Below are 14218 nucleotides of genomic sequence, written 5' to 3'. Positions count from 1 at the left end.
TCTAAAAGAAGACGGAAAGGTGCAATTTAAGAGACCTGCTAAATTAACAGACAGCCCGTAACCAGGACAAAGATAATTTTTTTAAATCATAATATGACACTTTTGACAATAATGTACCAAAGGGACAGCAGAAGTAGGCTGACTTGCTACTCCTGAGATCTGCCTCACCATAGTTTGACTCAAGTCCCAGTGCACTGCATTATCAAAGCTTCCCAACCATAGTAATAGTCCTCATTCCATGATCTTACCGGTGACAGTGTCATTTAGTGGTTTTTCCCAGTCCAAGATGACAAATGATGGACACCCTTCCACGGTGACCACAGTGAGGTTGGAAGGTGGGTTCTGCGGTGGGCTGGTGGCGTTCCCCTCTGAGGCTTCCTCTACAGGGAACCGTTTGACGGAGTCAGTGATGGAGCAGGGCCTGTTGTCAGGCTTTTGGATGTATCGCACATGAGGACCTGAAGGAGAGAGGACTCTGTCATTTACCATTTTTTTGAGCTTGTAAAGAAGGAGAAGGTAAACTTGTAAATATAATTATCTGTTTGAGAATATTTGGTCTCATAAGCAGATGGGTGAAAGCAGTGATGTGGATGGCTCAGACTCCTGTCTCTGGAATACATGATATGGATGTGGTTGTTGATTTACATTTTTAAGTAGGTATATCTTATGCTAATATACAAATGTAATTTGTTCCCCTTGAGCATAGTTTAAACCTCATGATGGGGCATTGGAAAGGGCTTTGCTTCAGTTGTGGGCAATAATTAGCCCTACATTAAACACAGTTTTGTTTTCACCTAGTAAATCTTAGAAGCTAGACTCAAAAGGATCAAGTGGTTTCAAGTAATTTAGCTGTATCCCAGAACAAAATTCAAAAATATTTTAAGAATTAAAAACATATCCAGCACCCAACAGGATAAAATTAACAGGAAAATATTACCCATAATGAGGAAAAACCAACCTAGAACTAGCATAGATGTTAGAACCATTAGATAAAAACAATAAAGCAGTTGTCACTATAATCCACCTGGTCAAAAATTAAGACATAGAAGATGTAAAAAAGACCCAAATCAAATTTCTAGAGATGAGAACTAAAATATATAAGATACAAAATACACTGGGTGAGATTAACACAGATATGATATTGCAAAACAAAAGATTAGTGAACTTAAAGACATAGTAATAACAACTATCTAAAATTAAAATGGAGATAAAAAAGAATTAAAAATATAAACAGCATCAGTGAGTTGTGGGATAACTTCCGGCAGTATAATAAAGATGTAATTTTAGTATCTGAGTATAAAAGAGGGGGCAAAAAAATTTGAAGAAACAATAGCCAAGAATTTTCCAAATTTGATGAGAACCTCTAATACATAATAAATGAAGCTACTTTAAAATGGAGTCAGAGTTGCCATCCCCAAGGAACTGTCTTGAATGTCTTATGCCTCAAACCTTTGTAATATTAAGGCAAAAATAACCCTTTGAATAGGCCTAAAGTAACATGTTTACCAAAGAACTGTTTGTAAAGATAGCAAGAAAGCAGATATTATGACTGTAGTCTGATGACTATAGAATTGAAAATTAAAAATATTGTTTAGAGTTAGCATCTCTGTTAGCTTATCTGAACCAATAGAAATGCCTTCCTCCTATTGATTTAATTGTCTCCCTTCCCTTTCTCAAAAATGTCCCTTGCCTTTGTGTCCTAATCTATTTGAGTTTCTGCCTGAATCAGTGCTTCCGGAATAGCTATTATTTTTTATTTTCTATTTTTAATCTCAAATACATACTTGTTGCCTCACTTTGGCTTTTTATCTTGAGGTTAATACCTCAAAACCCACAAATCAAAAAGTTCAAAGAAACCTAAGCACAACAAACATGAAGAAACTACACCAATTATAATCAAGTTTCTTAAAACCAGGATAAAAACCTTTAAAGGAAGCAGAGAAGAAATGTTATATGTAGAACAACAAAGATAAGGATCATGGCAGATTTCTCTTTGGAAAGAATGCAAGTGAGAAGGCAGTGGAGCAATGTCTTTAAATACTGAAAGAAAATTAGAATTCTATAACTAGTAAAACAAATATATATTTTTTTTATAAGCAAAATACTTTTTAGACATTCAAAAGCTGAAAGAATTCATGACCAGCAGACTCATCAAGCTACAAGAAAATTAAAGGAAGTCCTGCAGGCAGAAGGAAAATGATGCCAGATAGAAATATGGATCCACACAAAAGAATGAAGAATGCTGGAAATAGTATAATTTTTTTTTATTATTTAATTCTCTCTAAAAGATAATTTACTGCTTACACGAAAACAATAATTTAGTGTGATATATACATGTAAAAGTAAAATGTATAACAACAATAGCTCAAAGGCCAAGAGGAAAAAAAGCTGCTATACTAATAGTTCTCATGCTATTCATGGACTTGTAGATTATCACTGGAAAGTAGATTTTGTTAAGTCAAAAATGCGTAACTCCAAAGCAATAACTGAAATAACAAAATAAAGAGTTTTAGCTAATAAGGCAACAAAGAAGATAAAATGGAATCATAAAAATACTCAATCGAAAGGCTGACAAAAGAAAAGAGGGAACAGAATAAATGGGAAAAATAGAAAAAATAGCAAGATGATGATAACAGGTAAATAGCAGGAATGAGAGAGGTGACATTACTGAAGATTCTACAGATATTAAAATGACAAGAAAATATAGTGAACAACTTTGTTCAATAAATTTGCCAATAAATTTGACAACTTAGATAAAATGGACTAATAACTTGAAAGACAAAAATTACCAAAGCTCATGAGGGAAGGAAAAATATTATGAATAGCTCTATACCTATATTAAAAAGTGAATTATACATAAAATCCTTCCTGCAAAAAGATTGTGAGGCTCAGATGGCTTCACTGGTAAATACTACTAAACATTTAGGGAAGAAACAATACCAGTTCTAAACTCTTTCAGAAAATCGAAGAGCAGAGTTCAGCATTATTATTATACTAAAACTTGACTTAGCCATTACAAGAAAACCACAGACGAATATCCCTTATTGAATACAATTTCAAAAAAATTTTTAGCAAATTAAATCCAACAATATATTAAAATGAAAATACATTATGAGCAAGCAGAATTTGTCCCTAGAATACAGAGTTAGTTTAAAATTAAAAAACAATTACTTCATATACCCATCAACAGATGATTGGATAAAGAAGTTATGGTTCATATATACAATGGAATATTACTCAGCTATTAAAAAACTGAAATCCTACCATTTTCAATGACATGATGGACCTAGAGGTTATTCTGCTGAGTGAAATAAGTCAGACAGAAAAAGATAAATACCATATGATTTCATTTATATGGAGAACCTAAGGAACAAAAAGAACAAACTAATAAAAAGTAGACTCAAAAATATAGTGGACAATTTGGTGACAGACAGAGGGAATGGAGGTTGGGAGATTGGAAGAATGGGGTGAAGGGTTACAAAAATATAAATTAGTAGTTGATTGATGGTCACAGGGCTGGGGAGCACAGCATAGGGGATGCAGTTAGAATTAATATATTGGGTAGGTGGAAAACCAGAGGAGAGAAAGAGCAATTAGAGGAATCATTTTATGAACTATATAAATGTCTAACCAATGTATTGTATACTTGAAACTAATAAAAAAACAATATTAAAAATATTAAAAACCCCAATTCATGATATTAACAAACTAAATAAGAGAAACCATATAATCATCTCAATAAAGGCAGAAAAATAATTATACATAATCTTGCATTCATTTCTGATAATAATTCTTACCAAAGTAGGAATAGAAAGGAATATTCTCAACCCAATGAAGCAGTGGTCCCCAACCTTTTTGGCACCAGGGACCAGTGCTCCTATGAGAATCTAATGCCTGAGACCTGAAGTGGAGCTGAGGCAGTAATGCTAGTGCTGTGGAGCGGCTGCAAATACAGATGAAACTTCACTGGCTCCCCCGCTGCTCACCTCTTCCTGTGTAGCTTGGTCCCTAAAAGGCCACAGATCAGTACAGGTCTGTGGCCTGTGGGTTAGGGACCTCTGCAATAAAGGGCATCTATGAAAAACCTACAGATAACATCATATGTAATGGTGAAAGACTGAATGCTTTTCATAAGATCAGGAATAATTTTTATTCAATATTTTACTGGAGGCTCTAGCCAATACAAAAAGGAAAGAAAAAAGCCAGTAGGAAAGGAAGAAATAAAACTTGACTCTCAAATGATGTAGTTCTATATGTAGAAATCCAATGGATCTATAAAAAAAGCCAATGTTTTGCAAGCTGAAGGATATGAAATCACTGTACAAAAATCAATTGTTTTTCTTTATATTAGAAATGAATGACTGAAAATTGAAATAAAAATACTTTTATGATTTTCTATACACTGAAAACTGTAAGACATTGGTGAGGGAGACTGAAGACCTAAATAAACAGTGAGATATACCATGTTCATAGGTAGGACGGCTCAATATTGTATAGCTGTCAATTTTCCCCAATTGACCTATAGATTCAATGCCATTCTAATAAAAATCTAAGCAGATTATTTTTTTTTTAGACATTAACAAGATGATTCTAAAATTCAGGTAGAAATCCAAAGGACTCAGAATCACCAAAGCAACTTTGAAAAACAAGAACAGTGTTGGAGAACTAACATGACCTGCTTGCAGCACTTATTATAAAGCCACAGTAATTCAGACACCGTGGTATTGATGTGAAGGTAAGTGAATCAATGGAACAGAGTGGAGAGCCCCCAGTTACACACACACACACACACACACACACACACACTGATTTTTAACAAAGGTACAATAAAATTCAGTGGAGAAAGAATAGTTTTTTTTTTTTTTCAACAAATGATGCTGGAACATCATTAGATATCCATAAGTAATAAAATTAGCTTGTTTATTCCTTGTATCACATACAAAATTTTATTCAATATGGATCATAGACCTAAATGTAAAAGTAGAAAACTTCTAGAATGAAACAGAGGAGGTCTTATAACCTCTGATTAGTCCATGATTTCTTAAATACAACAGCTAAAATACAATCTCTAAAAAGCCAAATTGATAAACCAAACTTCATGAAAATTAAACAGAGACACCACACATTGGGAGAAATATTGCAAAGCCATGTATCTAAAAAAGGTCTCCTATCCAGAAAATATAAGACTCAAAATTCAACAATAAGAAAATAAGCAACTCCATAAGAAAAAAAAAAATGTATAAAAAATTTGAACAGACATACCAGAAAAAGATATATGGATGGCAAATAAGGACATGAAAAGGTGTTCAGAATTCTTAGTCATTAGGGATATGCGAAGTAAAATCACAATCAGATAGTACTACACACCTGTTTAAATGGTTGAAATTAAAAAGACTGACCATACCAAGTGTTGGCAAAAATGGAGAGAAACTGGCATTCTCGTACACTGCTAATGGAAAGGTAAAACAGTACAATGATTGTGGAAATGGTTCAGTAGTTTCTTAAAATAGTAAGTATACACTTACATATAATCTAGCCATTCCCCTCATGGGCATTTGTCCAAAAGAAATGAAAGCATATGTCTATACAAAGACTTGTACATTAATGGTTACAACAGCTGTATTGATAATGTAAAAAAAAATTAGAGACAACTTAGTGGAGGACCAGGGGAGGGAGGGAGCAATTGGAGGAATTGTTTTATGAACAATATAGATGTCTAACCAATGTACTGTATACTTGAAACTAATTTAAATTAATAAATTTATTTTAAAAATAAATAAAAATAAAATCTTATAAAATTAAAAAAAAGAGAGACAACCCAAATGTCATGAACAGGTTTAATAAATAAATTATTATATATTCATAAAATAGAATACTAGTCAGTAATAAAAAGGAATGGACTTTTAATACATGCAGCAAAATGGATGAATCTCCAAATAATTATATGGAGTAAAAGAAACCAGACCAAAAAAAGAGTTTATACATTTATACAAAATTCTACAAAATACATACTAACCCATAGTAAAACAGATTGATGGTTACCTTGGAACTGGAGGTTGGGTAGGAGGACTGAGAGGGAGGGATTATAAATTTTGGAAGGTGGTGCCTACATTCATTACCTTGATCATGATGATGGTTTCTTGGGTGTATACATATGTTAAAATTGATCAGGTTTCATACTCAGAATGAAATATTACAAAAGAAAAAATACTGAGCTCTATATCATATTACATCTCTTCTACTTTGTTAGATCAGATTACTGTTCAAAAATATTCTTTATATCCAATTCTTGATTTGATTTGGCTGTGTGATTTTCTTTGGCCAATGAATATTAGCAGGTGTAATACAAGAAGGAGCTTAAAATGTGGTTGTGTATTTGGATTCTCCCTCTCTTGACTTTGTCTAGTCATGAGAATGGCTTCTCCTGAGTCACTCTTGGTCCTTTATCCTGGGAACCAGAATGAACAGATGAAGATCTGACCTGGCTCAAACCCACAAGAAGCCTAGCTGTACCTGCTGCTAGAAGCAGGACCAGCCAGCCAAGAACATTCTAGATTAGCCAACCCCAATGTGGTTAATATCATGATGGTGGCCTGTACACATCTGAGAAGTAAATCCTTATTACAGTATGACATTAAGATTCTGTGGTTGTTTATTACACAGCAACAGTCAAATGATACGCCCACTGAAGATAGCCTTGTCAAAGCTAAGATTTGCGACTAATCATACATACCTTTAAATCTGGGCTTTCCAAGAGGATCAGTTTCTCTTGTTGGACTTGAGCTAAAGTCAGTCACATTACCTGAGGATGGAATATAGGAAACACTTTTGGCAAAAGATAAAGCTTCATGATACAATAAAAAGTAGTAAAGACTATAAATATTTAATATGCCTCCTAGTCAACTGCTCACTACTTTGATTTCCATTATTATTGTTATTCATACTACTCTCAATAAAGGCCTTTTAGTTCTGCTGCAGGTGTTTTGGAGTGTAACCAATAATGGTTTAAGGATTATAACCAAGTAGCTAATACCGATAAATTAAGAGCTATGTGATTAGTAATGACATGTGATTTAGTAAGAAGCACTGGGCAATCTAGATCTTCTCAGGAAGGCTTTCTAAAAAAAACTTAGGCACTTTGTAAAGGGAAGGAGCATATTCTATACTGAAGCATTAAAAAGAAGTATTATTTTTAAAGATATTAATTATAAAATTGAGTAAAATAGATGAACCTTAACTGAGACTCTTTTCCCCTTAATTTGAAATATTTTAGTACTTTGTAGCTAAGCATCCAGTGGGAAGTGACTGATCTACTAACCAAGATATTCTCCGGAGGCGGGAGCTGTTGGTTCCTTTTTATCTATCTCCGTTCTCTCTGAGGGGGCTCCGGTAGGTCTGAGTGTTGCTCTCAAGGGTGGGGAAGTCACTCGGCCTGATGAAATGATTCCTATAATGGAGACACAAAGTAGTCAGACTTCATAGGAGCACTGCCAAGTTCTCCATTTATTTATCCAATAAATATTTATTAAGCACTTACCATGCAGCTTGATGCTATATGCCAGGCTTGGAGAGAAAACAAGCTCTGGTGTCCTTGATCAAGATAGATGTGTGAGTCAATATTATGAAGCATTATAGATAATGTGAAAGAACTGGATAAGGTCACAGAGAGGGGAGGGTGTAGTAAAGTTTATAGGGAGAGATGAAGAGTTTTGGCTGGGGGAAGGCAGAAATGTCTTCACAGAGAAATTGCCAATAAAGAAGAGAAGTGATCAGTAGGTAGGTATGAAAGCTCTACTCTAGTCAGAGGTTGCCAGAAGAACCAAGTCAGGGAAGCATGGAACCATTTGACATGTTTAATGTGAAGGAGTGAGAGCCAGGAGTGCTCTGGGGTGCAGTGAGGGCTGAAAGTGGAGGGGCAGAGAAGGGCAGATAACGAAGAACCTCATGTACCATGGATTTGGGCATTATTTTTCAACAAGGACCACTGAAAGATTTTCAATAGAGAAGTAACAAGATCAGATGAGAAAAGGATGAATGGTTGGGGTACAAGGCTGGTGGCAGAGAGAAAAGTGAGGAGACAAAGCAGTTGTGTAGGCAAGGGCAGGGGAGGTGAACTATAGCAGCAGTGAGACTGGGCAGAAGAGGTTAGTTAGACATGAGAGATGTCAAGGAGATGGAATGGCCTGATGTGGAGATTAACTGGCAAGCATGGGAGGTTTGAAGAAGAAAAAGATTTCCAAGGTAACACCTATAATTCTGGCCTAGCAGTCAGAACAGTGCTGCTTTCAGATGTTATATACAAGTGTCTCCTCTAGTAAAAACACTAGTATGTCTCCAAAACTGGATCCATCCCAAGGTCTGGGCAGTCTGGGAGTTTAGACTACAGCAGAGGCCAGATTGGATCTTATAGTCCTCTTGGAAAAGGAATCATTCTCAGACAATAAATAATCAAGGGGTACAAGACTGACCCGAAGACTATGGCCCAGTAGAAAATCATGGATGAGTCACTCAGATGGGCTTCTGATCCGACCCGTGCAAATGCTCCTGGTGGAGGTGGGCCACAATGAGAAGGCAAGCAAAAACCAAGAGAAGTTGCACTGTAGCTCTTAGGAGCTTTTTAGAGTTGGCAGGCCCAGCCAGAAGTGCTGGCAAAACACTTTCACCCTGGCAAGGAGAGGGCAACTTGGAGGCCTCAGTAGATCTGGAGACAGGGTACAAATGGAAAATGCCACATGGTAGCCTCAGACTGTACTCACAGGCATCTGTGAGAGAGGACATGTTCGGAGCACTCCCAGAACATTTTGTTGATTCCTGAATTCAGCATGCACTTTCTGTGATGGTAATCAGGGCAAAACTGTACATCTGCCCTTGTTTGTATTTGGCTTCTCAATGCAGCCACTTCCTCTGAGTTAGAGGTGAATAGCAAGAGGTGGGTGGGGGGCCAGAGTTGATTAACAAGTTAACTCTGGAACATCTTCATGGTTCTTCTTCAGGCCAGGTGATTTATACCAGAGTTACACTTACTGATGGGAGGGAACAAGGGTTTTTATATGGCAGGAACCAAGGCCATGTTGCTGCAGCTGAAGACACAGCCTCACAGGGAAGCCCTGTGCATGGAGTCCCCCAAGTTTTCATGGGAGACACTCAGGCATCACTTTCAGTCTGTGACTCACTCAATTTGACCCCAGATTTCAATGAATGAGGAAGACCAGGTGTCCTTGCTGGGGCCACATCCCTGACTCAGGAAGATACCAGAAGCATGGATAAGAGGCTGGATCCTCTTTCAGCTGATGGGGAAAATAACCCAGAGTTCATTTTTCATGTGATATACCATAAAAGCTTCTCCATCACCACACCCTCCTTTTATCCTATAAAAAGAGCGACATCCATTCCCTTTCACATAAACTTTTACCACTTTCATCTTCACAGCTGTCTTTAACACTTTTATTCTAATTCCACCTACAAAATATTTAGGAAGTAGGGATGGTGGAGAGAGGGAAGAAAGATGGGGAACATGCTGTGATTTGCTGGTAAATCCAGTGGAAAAACTGTTAAGAGAAATGAGGAAAAGCTTTGCTCTGGACTGGTTCGGTTTTCACTGATTCTTAATTTCATTAATTTATTCACTTGGCAATTACTTATCAAATATCCTCTATGTGCCAAGAACCAGGTTCGGTTCTGGGAGGTCAGAGAAAATGTACCAAGGATTCTATCATCATGGAGCTCCTAGCCTAGTAGGGGAAGACAAGCATGCAAACAAACAGGCATACAACAATTTGCTCTTTGCTCTAACACAAGAGTGTGTCAAGGACCAGTAGAACAGAGAAGCAATACTAAGACCACTTTGAGGAGCTTGAGAAGGCTTCTTCAAGGAAAGGGTGAAGTATGAGTATCCCAGGTGACTATGGGAAGGAGACAACACATGCCAAGGCCTGAGTCAGCTTCTGTCTTGGCTTCAAGCACACAACAACTAAGAAGCACACTGGCCTAGATGCTCAGAGATGGTTTTTTTCACCCCACCCATCCAGAATACGATTTCTCAAAACTGTAATTTACCATGTCTGGTCTTCAGGGCCAACACAGGCACGTGTCACAGAAACTGAGGGCTTGTCCATTGCCTGAACTATTACACCAAGAAGGGCTTGTGGTTGGCTAGTAAAACCGAAATCATGGATGAGTAAGGAATGTATGAGACTGACATACCTGCACTTCCTGGCTTTCCAGTGACATTATTCGGCGGTAACGGTTTTCTTCGTGGGGGTGTTGGTCTAGGTGCCAAGGGTGGGTGACGAGTGCCTGGGGTTGTAGCTAAGAGATTATAATACAGATAAGGCCGTCATAAGGATTTGCTCTATAAAAATCATAGGTTTTTAAAAAATAAAACATTCGACAGCTAGTAGTTTGATGACAGAAATCGATTCTATAGAAAAGTGCATGAGTAATATTTTCTGATATTCTTCTAAATTAATGTTTGTAATACACCAAAGGATAATGAAGCACATTAGCATATTAAAAATCCTCTAATTATAGATAAAATATGTAGGTATATTTGCCTTTTGAAAGGATGTATAGATGTACAGAATTTAACATCTTTATTTTCCCATCTAGACTCAACAGCAGCATTTCTGAGCTTCATTGTCTCCAGTTGCCTTTAATTTTGATACTACAATACTTACATCATTTTAGCTTTAAATTGTTAAAGCATATAATTTCTTATTTAGTGGGTGATCCGCCCCATCCCCCAACTCTATTATATATTTAGAATTAAGCGAACACTTTCAGAACTTAAACCGTTACAACAAGGGAGCCCTGATGGCAGAAGCTATAACACTGTGCCGATGAAGAGCAGGGTTGCCGTGAACCGCAGTGCACCACACAGGGGCACCTGGCCAGAGGTATGAGCCTGGTGGGAGCCAAAGTTTAACACTCACTCTGCTCATCCACTCACAAGCCCTGATGCAAGGCTACCAGCCCAGAGTAAGGGCACACTTTTCTAAATGGATTACCTGAAGGGCTGAGGGAAGAGTATCATTTAAAAATTGCATAAGGTATCTACTTTGCACAAAGTCTATAAAGACTAGAGGTGCCTGGATCAGTCTACCTAAACCCAATTTTTCTTTTAAATCTCTGTTATAGCTTAAAAATTCATCTCTTTGCATAATACATGTTCGCTTAAAAATCTTCAAGTACAATTGACAATCCAGGAAAATGCCCTCTGGCTTTAAGTGCTTCTTAGGATACCAGGAAGTGTGTGTGTGCATGTATGCATAGGGGCACTGAGTGGTACTGGTAGAATATCTGTAGCTCAGCCATTAATACATCAGAGTAGGTTTCACAGTGTCCTTTCAGAAAGCACAGAGTTCTTATTCAATGCAAAGATATTCCAAGTCACTGACTATATAATTTTAGCCTAAAATATAGAGCATAGTCTTAAATTAGAAACATAAATCACTTCAGGCAAAAGGATATTGTAATAAATTACACAGAAGTAAAGCTGGAACATGATGAAAACTAGAACCCACAGTGACTCTTCAGGATTTGTCCATTTTGGCCTCTCAGAATGTTATGTGAAGTAATTATTCAATTAGTACTCCATTAGAGGTTCTCCTTAATGTTTAATTTGTGCACAGAGCACTTCTCACTTCTCCACAGATAAGATTTTCGAATGTTTTCCTAGCAACCCGCATGTCCCATTAGCACGATGCCAACGCTTTGGGGGCCGGGCAGAAGCAGCTGTTTTTGCTGCAACAGGTGATACTGTAGTTACTGCCCACGTTTCAGCAAAGAGCTGAGTAAGTGAGTCAGCATCTTATTCCTTACCTGTTTTCTTTGTGGAATGGGTAGAGTCTACTGACACATTTCCACCAGCACCCGATGGCTTCAGAGCTTGCTTGACCCCTATGAGCAGAGATAGGAAAAGGGAATAAATATGTAGCCAAAATGTGCCAAATATTCTTCTTCATGGAAACTTGGTAGAGTTGTCAGTGATAATGTGCATTCTTTGCACAGCAAGGACACTGGTGATTTTGTGCCCAGATGTTTTAATTGGCTTCTCCCACCTACATACAGAAGAAATTCAAAGGCCTACATTCCTTGATTATGATATTTTCTTGAGTTAAAAATTTGATTATAATTTATGGTTTTGTCTTAATTTTCCATGATGCCCACCCTGCACTGCCTTCCTGTGTGGTACTGCTTCGCCAGGAGAATTTCATCTATACTAACTGGCCTTTTTTTTTTTTTTGCCAGTATTCATGGATACATTTTGTGGTTTTTTAAAAAAATTTTTCTTTAACCACTTTAGCCCCATAAAAAATCTTAAAATTCCAGTGTGTTTGGGTTTATACTTAATGGATTGACTTTTAAAATATTTCTGGAGAGGCCTTTGCCACCTGGCTGGTTATGCCACAGTTTGGATCTGTACCTTTGAGATTTGTAAATTAGGCCTGGGCAGGCTTATAACGCCAAACTGTTATTTGGAAGAAACTGATCTGAAAATTACTTTGTGTGATATTTTATCTCCTAAATTTTTCAAACATAATCTGGTGGTTATTACCCAGCCATTCTCCTGAGTTTTGAGTTTGAGTGGCTGCCCTAAACGTAGAGAAAACTGATTTAGATTTCATCCTATTTTATTTTTATTATTCTTTCACATTATAAAATAATTATCCCTGATGTGGCTGATAGCCTTTCTATTCATTAAGAATAGAAACAGACATTTTTAGGATCTAAAAAATAAGTATCATGTTAGATATAATGGCTTACCCTAAAAAACAAATCCATACTCTGAGGACCTTACTATAATTCACATATTAAAAAATAAGAACATTTAATTAATATACTAGTTAGTACATTAACAATGACAAGCACAAACCCAACCAGAACCTTGTTTTGAGGGCTGTGTTCCAAGGACTCTGTAGGGACATTACACAATCTCATTAATGTGCAGGCAAATATATTAATTAAATATACAACAGAGCTCTGTTAGGTAGTATTCCCACATTAATTTATAAAATTAAATTATTAATTATAATTACTGTAATATAAATTAACATTATGATTGATATTAATGTTATGATCATTAACATTATTAAAATTATAATTATGATTGACATTAATTTATGAAATCTAATCTTGCAATCCCACATTCTGCTGTTTGAATAAGAGATAATAAATAAAATCATGGTGCTTGTTTGTATGGAATCCTGAATTACATGTTACTTATTGTGGTAGGAAAAAAAATCTTTCTGGAGTCAATGACTATTTTGTGGCTAATTCCACACGCATGGCGAAAACAAATGTTTGTTAGTCTTCTTCCTGTGCCCCACTGTCAGTGGTAATGGGGCCAGGGAAATGACTCATTGGGTGATTGCTCTGGCCATGGCATATGGAAATGGAAAATACTTCTATCTGTGTCACTGGGAAAACCTGACTTGGAGAGATTTAATTTACTACTATTGTTCGAGGATAAAGAATGTGTAATATGCTGTAGAAGGTTAGTAGCTGTGTGTGCCTTCAGTAGATTCTTCTTTACAGCCTTTCACCATTTTTTTTTTTTACCCTTAAAAAAACTAAGTATTCTGATTCAACACTGTGCAAGCACCTTCTATGTTCATTACCTGATTTGATCTTTACAACCCTTCTGTGTGGGAGATACCATTCAGGTCCCACAGATGAGGAAACCCAAGGCAAGGGTAGATTAAGCAATTTGCCTAAGGACACACAACTAGAAGTGGTGGGATTCAGACCCACCTGTACCTGGCTCCAAAGACTCTCTCTTAAGCACTAAGTGGGATAGTACAGACTACTAGTCATTCTCCTACCATTTTCTTCCTTCTCTTATCCCTTATAACAATTCTAAGTGCCTTTAGCTCTAGAGTCCTATACTGTATCTTTTGGGTGGTTTGAAGTACCACCACTGTGTAAGCAGTAAATAGCCATGACAGACAAGCATGTATAATCCAGGCATGCCACTGATTTGTGGGACTCAGAATCAACACGAGGCTGACAGAACCCAGGCATATGCAGATTCACCAAGCTACGGGCTGATGAAATGGATATTTAGGAGAGAATCTAGAATTCTTCAGGATTACTTTATGAATAAGACTATATAAATAAACTCTCCTGGCCTCATTTCTAATTAAGGGAGAAATCAATAGAAACCAGCCATTTTCTGTTATTTTCTCTGATCATACTGTTATGATCCTGAAATGTAAAT

The 14218-nt window shown here is 36.7% G+C and overlaps 1 protein-coding gene across 1 annotated transcript in view; it reads right to left on the bottom strand.

Annotated features, from left to right (window-relative positions):
* Positions 1–14218, bottom strand: part of ABI3BP (ABI family member 3 binding protein) — a 237092-nt gene that overhangs the window by 27649 nt on the left and 195225 nt on the right. The window contains 5 exon segments of the mRNA XM_023527700.1: positions 249–458; positions 6734–6802; positions 7319–7447; positions 10204–10308; positions 11821–11898. Of these exon segments, the coding sequence (XP_023383468.1) occupies positions 249–458; positions 6734–6802; positions 7319–7447; positions 10204–10308; positions 11821–11898 (591 nt within the window).

Source organism: Pteropus vampyrus, unplaced genomic scaffold (genome assembly GCF_000151845.1).
Source record: "Pteropus vampyrus isolate Shadow unplaced genomic scaffold, Pvam_2.0 Scaffold1, whole genome shotgun sequence".
NCBI lineage: Eukaryota > Metazoa > Chordata > Mammalia > Chiroptera > Pteropodidae > Pteropus > Pteropus vampyrus.
This window is presented reverse-complemented; position numbering and strand designations above follow the sequence as displayed.